The 11,081-nt window shown below is 37.2% G+C and overlaps 1 protein-coding gene across 8 annotated transcripts in view; it reads right to left on the bottom strand.

Annotated features, from left to right (window-relative positions):
• Window positions 1-730: 730 nt before the first annotated feature.
• LOC149262266 (protein LOW PSII ACCUMULATION 1, chloroplastic-like) overlaps window positions 731-11,081 on the bottom strand; it is a 428,465-nt gene continuing 418,114 nt past the window's right edge. For 3 of the 8 annotated variants that reach the window (XM_089423857.1, XM_089423844.1, XM_089423849.1), the window contains one exon: window positions 4,995-5,340. Coding sequence is in view for 7 of the 8 variants with exons in the window: in XM_089423844.1 (XP_089279970.1) it covers window positions 5,266-5,340 (75 nt within the window). In the remaining variant the exon portion in view is untranslated. Of the gene's footprint in view, window positions 1,226-4,495; window positions 4,559-4,994; window positions 5,341-11,081 lie in introns of those variants that run through there. The other 5 variants (XM_089423821.1, XM_089423831.1, XM_089423825.1 and 2 more) reach the window with 5 other exon arrangements.

Below are 11,081 nucleotides of genomic sequence, written 5' to 3'. Positions count from 1 at the left end.
GAAAAGTGTGAAGGTTTTCGAACGAGTTTTTTGTTGTTTTGTTCGCAGGTCTGAGGGACTCGACGAGCAGCAAAGGAGCACGTATGTAGCGATAAAAGGATGCAGAAAAGCAACTGGAGAAGGGATTGCGGGGTTTGGAGGTTAATGGGATAGCAGCGAATGGACTGCGGGATGGAGCAGAACGCGAGGGAGTAGAGTGAAGGGGATGAGGACTGCGTGCAGGTTTGGCAGCGGACATGGATGAGCGATGGGAGAAGGGTACGCACAACAGAAGGAGGGTATGGGTTTAGGTATGCGTGGAAGAGTTTGGAGGGCTGCGGAAGAATGGAGATGGAAACACAGGTTTGGAGCAACGGACGAGGGTTTAAGCTTAATGCAGAATGGCAGCGTGCTAGGAAGTAGAAACTGAAATGCAGTTTGTAGGTGGGATGGACGCCGAATGAGATGGAGATGTGACAGCTGCGAAAGAGGATTTTCGAGGGTGGAGAAACTGCAGCCAACAAACTGTGGATAGTAGAAAAAAAAATTAGGGCCACAAAAAAATTCGAAATTTCTAGAAACCCTAAAAAAGGACTTCAAAATTTTTTGGAGGAGAAAAATGCAGCAGAAAATCGAAAACCCAGGCAACAAACAACAAGCAAAAATGGTGGCTAAGAACTTCTTTAAATACACCAGATCTTAAAGAATTTTCAGAAATCTTAATTAAAATTTTTAAATCCCTCTGTTTCAGATTTCTTTGAATGAAAATCCTTAAAAATTTTCTCCAGATTTAAAATATTTGAAAAACCCTTGGACTGCAAAAATAATGTCCCCGCAAAAGTTGGTTTTGACGCCACATCTTACCCTCCAGGGCCTAAATCTAGCTTCAAAATCAAACTTCACCTTCAGATCTGCAACCTGTATCTGAAAACACAAACACTTACAGATTTATGCACAGGAACAACAGATCTATCAGATATGGCGAGTGTGAGTCCAACTCCGCTTCTGATTTGATAATCTAAGGCTTTTAAAAGCCATATTTATCACTTTAGCACAAAAAAATTTGAAATTTTGATTTTAAACAGAGATGCTTCGCCCAAAACCCATCATGCATCACCAATGAAATTTCTTACGATAAGCCCGGGATCCAATCAAGCTGGGCTCTTAAGCAAATACGAATAAGGAGTTGGTTGGTACAACTGAAAACTTCTCCAAACACCCGATGATTTAAAAAATCAAGAATTTCCTGCACAACTCAATTCAACCATCAACGTAAAGCGAGAAAATGATAATAAAATTCAGATTTAATAGAGATATCTATTATTATATTCAAAACTTAAAATACCATTCAAACCTCAGTGATTGACCGAGATATCTGTGTTCAAATCACTTTTCAGAAAGCTATCATCAATGACTAAAAGGAAATCTATGCATGAAAATAACACATCTTACATCATTTTCACGAAGAGTAACACCAACAGAAATTAACCCCAAAGTCTTTCTTTATTGCTCATAAAAATATTACAAGAGATCTTTCACTTAGCACACGACTCAAAGATCAAATGATTTCAACTGACAACTGACCTCCTATTTAATGATAAATCTTCTAACGGCTAGTTCGAGTGATCATTGTCAAAACAATCTCAACCGTTGATGAGAATTAAAATTTCTTTTAATCTCATCCGTCGAAATATTAAATTCTTGAGGAAATTCGAATTTTTCAATTAAATGCATTTTAATTAACCCAAAAATAAAAATTTTGAGTTAATTTCCTCAAAATTTTGACTTTGACTTAAACCCTAGGGACTAAAGGCTTAAAATTTAGCAAAATAATTAATTTATCTTAGTCCCAAGACCTTTTAAAATTTGAATTTTAAGGACCCACGAATTTTGCCTTTGGAAAATTTAAATTTACCTAGGACCTATAATTAATTAGATTTCTAGGTTAGGATTTTAATTAATTTTTTGGCCAGAGAATTTAATTAATTGACCTATGAGGGGATAAATTACTTTTCCAACCCTCAAGACACTTTACATCATCATTTTCATATATTTTATATCAAAAGGGGGGAAAACCCATCTGAAATAGACCCTCACAGACTACCCATTTCTGCGACACAAATATAATTCAACAGACTAAGCAATTTGTAATAAAATAACCTACCCAAATAGTTAGGATTATTCCCAAATCACTTTTATATAGACTCCATCTATAATACTAGGACTTGCCTAAGATCCCCGTGACAAAATTTATTCCGGCTTTGGGGTAAGGCTAAAGGAAAACTCTGTTGACCATCCGAAAATGGGTCGATGAGACAAAAAACCTCCCGGAATGTAAATCGTCACCAGAAAAATAGGTTTCCCTAGGCAATTACATACATGACACAGATCTACTGAGATTATTTACATTACATACATGCAGAATGGGTTTACATTATAACATGACAATCAAGGTGATGATGATAGCTGGACAATACAAACACATCAATCAAGTGCTATCCCTTTTGTGAAAAAAGGGGGTGTACTGCTATGGGTCATTGACACGTAGTGGTCAACACCAGGCATTTGAGAGCAACTGTGTATAGGCTGTATGAAGAGGTGAAAGTCAAAATTAGAACTTCAGCAGGCATTTATGAAAGTTTTAAAAGCGATATCGGGGTCAAACAAGGTTGCCCATTGTCTCCTACCTTCTTTGGTTTATATATTGACAAGCTTGAAGAGTGGCTAAATTTGCAAGGGGGTGACGATATCCATTTGGGAAAATTTGTTATAAGGCTTATTTTGTACGCAGATGACCTTATTCTGATTGCTAAATTTTCTCTTGGTTTGCAAGAGCACTTACTTTCCCTTGAGCATTTTTGTAGAAGAGTGGGGATGCAAGTCAATATTAGCAAAACGAAAGTAGTGATTTTCTCTAACAAAAGAAAACATAACTAACATAAGTTCTACTTTGAAGGCAACAATCTAGAAGAAGTTGCGGATTACAAATGCCTCGGAATTGAATTCAACAAAAATCGAAGCCGGGATGGATGTAGAAAGAAAAAAACTTTGGGGGGTTGGAAAGCATTTTATGCTTTTCAAAATAGGTGTAGAGAGACAGAGTTATGGGATTGGAAAAACACTCTAACTCTTTTTGGGCTTTTAGTGATTCCACTGATTCTCTACGTTTGTGAACTATGGGCTAGCAGTGCATCCAACATGTAGTGGAAACACATTGAGAAACTTCAAAAGCGTTTGATTACAAACAAATTCAAAATTAAAAGTGCAATTCCTTATGCTATCTTGTTAAGTGAAATGGGGGTTGTTCCTATTGAAGCAATTGCTATGGTGCGGGTCATAAGGTATTTAAAAAAAATTGAGCAAATGGAAGAGGGTAGATGGCTTAAGGTTGCATTTAATGACATATTGTGCAAAATAAAGAAGACTTGGATGTGGGAAAATAACAAATCATTTAGTAAATGGGGTATTTGCTTGAGCATGTGTCCCACAAATAGTAAATAGATAAAAACTTTTTCATATGGATAAGTTCCACAAACGTACTTGGGAGAAGGAGCTAGGGAGAAAGAAAAAAAATATTATATTGAAGAGTTTAATCCCACTCATAATCATCAACAAAAAGCGTATATAGGGGCCAATATTTCTTGGAGAGCCAAAATTTTTATTGCTCAATTAAGGACTAATTCTCGTCAACTCCATTGTGAAACAGGGCGCTGAAAAATGCCAAAAGAAGTGTGGAAGGAAAGAGTGTATTTTTTGTTCTTCCGGAAAAGTGGAAACAAAAAATCATTTCATTTTAGAATGCGAGGCATTCAAAGACAGCAGGGAAAGTTATGCATATATTTTGGCAGCTAGCTATTGGGATAATCTATTCAGCGAGGGGTTTGTCGAGAAACTCATAGCGTTTATTGTGAAACTTCACAGGAAAATGGCCAAATACAAGAGCCAAATAGAGAAGCAATCAGCCTCTTGGACATTAAAATAGCTTCTTCTTCTTCTTCTTCTGCTAGGGTTACATAAAATATACATATTTAGGTGAGTGATCAAGTTCACTGAGGCTCATATGGATTATTTACAATGACAATGACAAATAAAAAAATAAAGTGAAAAAGTGTGTAACATTTCATCAAACTAAGCCTACTATGAACCTAGTTACTAAGTCTCATCAGGAAGTAAACTATAAGATCACTTAAACAGTCTAGAAGATGTCAATGGAGTACTCTAATATTTAACATTTGTCTTCAATACGTTTTAGCTCAGTATCTACTCCACTTCTAGTATTCTGATTTTCTTTTATTTGAATAAAACAAAAGAAGACTTTTATTTACCAAAATGTGATTCACACCAAAACTTATGATACAAAAACTGCACATTACTTCACAACTGCATAGCAACTTACTAACATCATAGCTCGTACATGGAGTTCAACTGTCTTCTTTTAATTGGTATTCCCAAGGAGATATGCATTAGCACAGAAATATAAATTGACAAAAAAGATTTTCAAAATTTAAACAGTCGGATATTCTCAAAAAGCCTAATCCCATGGAGGAGAGTACTTGTCTCCGAATACCAGTGCAAATACCTGCCACATCCTAAGCATAATCTGAATATGAAGGCCCAGTATCAAACTAGCTATTAAGATTTTCCTCTAAAGGGTTAGATGACTCCTCAGCATATTATCTTTTGTTATAAATATCAGCGTATATTGAAGTTTTCTATTTTCAAGTTTGGAAAAAGCGTCAGGGAAAAAACACAACCTATGAATTCTTTCATTTAAGTTTTTGTGGTGAGGTCTTCATCGCATCATCCTTGTAGAATTTTGGCAAAGGGAAGGAACTACCACTTTGAACAAATGGCCCATATATCTCAGTCATATAATCTAGTTTATTATCGCTATAATTTCAGATGGCAAAAACACAAGGAAATAGAAGCTATGGTGGTTGATTTATTTTCATAATAATTGACATTTCTGTGCCACTTACAAGCTATATACAATGACTAAGTGGGCAATAGCTAACTTATCTACAACCATTATTTTCATTTCAATTTTTTGGGATGAAAACGGGAAATTCCAATGCCAGAAACCTTTTGCAAGAAGAATCTGCTATAGCCTTTACAAATGTCCTATATATTTTTCAATTCCAGCATCTACTTTAGTATTTCTCTGATTTCAGCTACCAAAAGCAGGAGGAAATACAAATATCAATGACTTATTTAATGATAAAACTCACATTCCTATCCCATTTATGAGCTACAGAGAATAAATTAAATGGTTGTTTAACATCTTTGTTACTTTTCCAGCTTGCTGACAAAGGATTCTAATGGTGGCAACTCATTAATTAGCTCTTTCCAGTCAGGCATTCCCTGGAATAGGAAAAAACAAGATCCGTGAGATAATTTTTAATATCCAATTACCCCATACTCGTTATAATCTCCAGCTATTTCAAATAAGAAATCTAAAGAAAAAAATTTGACAAGAAACGGATAAGCTAGAAAAAGAGAAGCCTAGAATGAAAAATTTGATGATGACTCGCAATGACAACTTGCATTATAATCCAAGTTCCTTTTGGTGTGTGACAGCTGCTAGTTAGGCATTTAATTCTTTCCATCTCTCTTCCCCCCTCCTCATATTTAAGTGGTTACTTCAGCTTCTGAACGAATCTATTCCCATCCCGATGATTATTTTGGTTTCTAGTTTAGTTCAATTCAGATTTTTCCATCAATTACTTGTTGAGGTCTGGATAAAAGGGGATACAATAATATAATGCAACAATTTTCGGTACACATGCACGTCTTGTAAAAATATGGTCTAGTTAAATGCTTGGACGTGCTATTGCAGATAGCGTATTAAAATGACCAAGACCAAAATTGATGTAGAAATTGTTTAGTATAGGTCCAAGAGAAATTCATTCGACACAGGTTATTGGTTAGATTTGAGATTTGTAACGGAAAATTGGAAGAAAATAATTCTGATCGCATGTAAAATGTAATAGAAGAAAGCTTTAAATGTTTTTAGAAAAATATAAGGGTCTGAATCAGTGTGATTCATGGGATGAGATGAGCACTGATAGAGATGGTGCTAATGTAGTGAAGGACACTGTTTTTGACAGTTACTTTTGGTCACAAGTTAAATATGTTTTGCAATTCAGCAAGCCAATTTAGTATATGATCAAATTTGCAGATTCAGATTGACCAATAATTGGGGAGGTGTATGAGCAGATGGATAGCATGCTGGGGCAGATTAAAGAAATTGTTGAGCCTAGAGATATCACTTTGTACAATTGTATTCGTGTAGAGGTGGAAAAACAATGGGAAATGCTAAACATTCCATTGCATGCCTTAGCATATGTTCCTACACCTAAATACTATCATGTATCAGGACCTTCAACACCAACACTTGGTGGAGGGACCAAGAGAAAATTAAACCAAGATCTAGAGGTTCTGGCTGGTTATATAAAAGCATTGGAGAAATTAGTCCCTAATGAGGAGTGTGACAACATACAGAAACAATTGAACCACTATATCCTTCTTACTGGTGCACTTAGGACCAATCATGTAGTTAGAGATTCAGGGAATTTTTCCTCTCTTGAGTGGATGAATATGCGTGGCAGTGCTACTCCACATCTACAATGTTTGGCAATACGGGTGCTCTCGCAGGTGGTGAACACTTCTTCCATAGAGAGGTTTTGAAGCACCTATAGTTTCATCCACAATGTCAAAAGAAATAGGTTAAATTTAAATCGCGTAGAGAGCTTGGTTTATGTTGATTACAACATGCAACTGTTGTCCCACTACTGTGAGGAGGCAAAGGCAAATAAGGACTTGAAGGTTTGGGACAAAAATCCAAAGGAGAACAATTTGGACAATGGAGTGTTGTATTTAGAGAAATTGGAGGATGCTCTTAACCAGGATGATGATGATCGTGTTGAGATGCCACCCCCATCTAGTGCCATGGTCCCAATGTTCGAGTCTTCAACTGTTGAAATTTGGGTAGCCCAAAAGGTATTTTCCAGTGGAGAAAACCCACAAAAAGTGAGCTTGTGGGCAAGGTACCCAAGTTTGGGGGTTTTGACCCAAAGGAGTGGGCTTAGAACCAAGAAAGTGAATTTAATTTGGTTATGAACCTCGAGGTTTCACACCCCTTGGACTGGTATAAATAGGCCAAAGGAGAGGCTAAAATAAAAGGTGTGAAAGGACACACACTTGTGAGGAGGGCGAGCAAAGGAGCCACATATTTGAAAGAAAGAAGTCACAGTTAACTAGCTAAGGAGGCCGAGTGAATTTGTTTAAGGAAGAAGTTTGTTTGCAGGTGGCTGTAGGTAGGCTGCAAGGGGGGCACAAAGAGGGTTGTAGTGCTAAAGTAGTCCAATCCCTAGTTTGAGGGTTGGATTGTGTTTGGTGTTGAAGAATCACTTAGAGTTTAATGTGATTCTTCTTAGCTTGATAACTATTTGTGAGGTGTTTTTAACTTTTCTTCTTAGCATAATCTTCACTTGTTATTTATTGAGTGTGTCTTCTTAGTTTATCAAATAGCTACCAAAACAAAGAGACAAGAACACACGATGTTGGCTTTCTGCCAGGGCCAAAACCTCTCCCTCTTGGAGAGGAAAACTCGCACAAAATTCTTCTTATAGAGATTACAATTGACGAATACCAAGATCATGACCCTTGACCTACTATGCCACTCCAAGACCAAGACACCAATCCTCTTCTTTGTCACTGCTAAGATCATCATCATCATTGTTGTACCATGACTGTTTCTTCAACTAGATGACTGTTGCACCATGACTGCACCTTCTTCATAATTGTCTTGACGTTGTCTTTATTAGGATCATGACTACAATTATGTCAAGGTCATGATTGTGTTCATGAGACATAGTTTACTATTGTGAGATCACTCTAATCTTTCTCCTTATGATTATGCCGAGGCTGTGATTGTATTGAGAGAGTAGGCCGAGATAAATAATGCCTCTCCTTGACTCTTCTCTTCATAAGTATGCCAAGACATGACCCTTCTCCCAACCGAAACATTATACTGCTCCTTCTCCGAGATACCTGTAACACCTTATCCATCCGAATACTGTCCACTGTACTTTTGTCTGAGCTTCCTGCACTTATCCGAAGTTGCGGAGATATATACGAAATTCTCTGAGACAATGACTACATTCTTGTATGATTGCATTTCAGTATTGAGACTGTGATTATAAGGAGGCCGAGACACACTTTATTACTTGCACCGAGACACAATACTTCATCACTGAGACGCAATACCTGATCACCGAGATCTTGTACCCATCCGAGATTGCAGACTTGTCCGAGATTTCTTGTTTCCTGTGGTGACCTCAGTGGGGTATATATAGTTGTCATGTCTCCATAATTAACCGACATGTTAAGGTGAACCAATGTGTCTTTATTTTTGAGCCGACTTGTCATTAATATTCATTTTGAGGCCGACTTAACTGTTCTCTTCATCGTTTTGCAGGCAAACTTCTTCTAGTTCTTGTCTTGGAGGGTTGTTCTAGACTTGTATACATTTTACATAGGCTCAAGAAGAGCTCCTTATACATGACTTTGACTCTTTGACTTTCCTAGACCTATGAAATGAGCAAGAAACTCATTCTTATAAATTACAAAAATAATATTTCTTTTTCTTGACAAGTACAAAGATCAAAATTACATTTGTAAATATCAAACCTAGTTACACTTTCTTCAACACTCCCTCTTAACTAGGGAGGTATTTATAATGGTACTTGGTCATTCTCAATTTGAAGAATTTCTCATAAGAAAAATCAGATTGGTAATCCCATCTGTATAGCCTCATATCAACCAACATTGTCGCAGTGCAAGGCGTTGGCTAACAACTCCATCTCTCCATGGGATCATGAGCTACAATGCTGGTGAGACCAATGATTATAGACACCTTCATCATTGTCTCTCAAGGTACATACCCACCCGGGTGTTCACTGAGTATGACCTTCTAGGACTATTCTTCTCTTGGGTTCCCAACCCTCAAAGAATATCAGTCCTCTTGCCTACTCTTGTCTTGGATGCCCTACACATCCTCAAAGAGCATCGAATGCTAGATGATTACCCAATCCTCCATTCTTTCTTCCAAAGTGAAGACAAGAATGTTGTGTCTATCTCTCCCTCTCAACTGGGGAAGATATGCCCAAGCTCCCTCTGATCAGGAACTTGCCCAAGCTCCCTTTTAATTAGGAACTTGTCAGAGCTCCCTCTTAGCTAGGGACTCTTCTATACATCAACAACTTCTTCTTTGTGGGTCCTTCAGCTGCTTGATCAACTTCTCTTCTTGATGTCATGAAATTCAGTTGAGCTTCTTCCTTGTAGGGCAACAACCATCAATCACTTTCCTCCTTTGTTCGTCATGTCATTTCTTTCTTCATGGAAAGTGGCCTTCTTCATATCTGGAACCTTTGTTATATGGCTACTTCTTCCTCAACATCATGAATGCCAGTAGTATTTGTACTTCCAATTTCTTGTTTCAGTAGCCATGCATGAATTTATCCATATATTTTTTCAAGAAACCAAAACATGATTCTAAATCAAATCATATCTTACGAGATGGATTTTCATCATGACATCTTTCTGTGGGCATCAACATCCTGCATACATGTTGACACATCTCCCAAAGATATCCATTGTCAAGGGTCTTCATCTTTTTCCATCAGAGTCTTCATATCTTTTCGGGAGATTTCCTAGTTAAGTCTTCTTGGTCTTTTGGATGTTGATCACCTTCATTAGGGTTGCTCATCTTACGATCTCTTCCTTCTCCACACATTCCATTCCCAGGTGCTTTCAATCAAAGTTTCTTAATTGTAGTCAACTACCTCATACTTCATATGAGGACATATTATGTTGATTTCATCCAGTGTGTCTTATGCCTTCCTGCATCCTTTCAGAGGAGGAGATCCTTTTTCCTCTTGATCATGCTTCTTAAGATAAAAGTAATGATCCTTGTTACCTGCAACCATATGACATGACTTTATAATTTTAAACACAATCATACATACCTTACTTTACCTTTAGGTCATCTAGGCTTCTTTCAACAACTTCCTTGATTGAAGTGTCTTCAACCCCTTGATCTGCTTCTTCTATTATGTCACCATAACATCATCCATGAATTCCACAAGTTGGAGTTCTTGATGAAACACTTGCTTCCTCTCTAGATTGGTGAACCCTCTAATGAGGATTCCATTAGAGAATCTTGAGGATCTTGTATATCCTTATCTAGCAGATGTTTCCCTTCTAATGCATGATGAACCTTGTCGTGGATGACGTTTTCCTTTCCTTCAATGTTTACTAAAGTTCCCAAGAGTCATATCCTTCATGTTTGTCTGCCATGGATTTTTGTCCTTCATGATTCTCATGGTGATGTTACAAGCTCTTGTGTCTAATGATTCCATGATGCCATGATGCCATGATGCATCTTATTATCTTGATCATATCTATAACACAAGATTTAGGAGCTTGTGATTGGACCCTTTTGTGAGGGATATCATCTAGATAATAGTAGAGATCTATTAGTCCCTCTTTCCTTGGCCCTTTTTCTTCAGCTTCCTTCATCTTTCCGGTGATATGATCATGTTTCCACAATCTTTCCATAGCATTGAATCTCAACTATACTTATTTTGTCTTGCTTGAGGACCAAACTTGCCTTTCCTTTCCTCACATGTTTGAGTCCTTTACCTTTACTGCATTTGCCATCAACTTATCTTTCTCTAGCACAAATTGTTGAATGAGGTAACCTTTTTGTTCATGGACATTTTTTACCTTGCCTATCTGTTAGAACAATGATGATTATTTTATTATCATCTTTCCCAGGTCTCCCAATTGAGATCTTATAAAGATATCCCTACATTCTTTGATATCTTTAATCAGGTCTAAGTGATATGACCTTCTTCATTGTATTTCCGAAAGTTTATTTTCTAGCATTTCACATCTCTCTTTTATGTTACCTCCCCTGCTACATAGGTATGAGAGGCCCTACGACTGATTTCATATGACTTCTCTTTCGGGGACTATATCTATCCTCCTTTTTCATGCAAGGGATTTCTATAACCCGACCAGTATATTGATCTTCTTGC

This window comes from Pinus tabuliformis, chromosome 6, assembly GCF_031772625.1.
Source record: "Pinus tabuliformis cultivar Carrire ecotype Pingquan chromosome 6, CPIR1, whole genome shotgun sequence".
Taxonomy (NCBI): Eukaryota; Viridiplantae; Streptophyta; class Pinopsida; order Pinales; family Pinaceae; genus Pinus; species Pinus tabuliformis.
The sequence above is the reverse complement of the archived record's forward strand: the minus strand, read 5'-3'. Positions and strand labels throughout refer to the sequence as shown.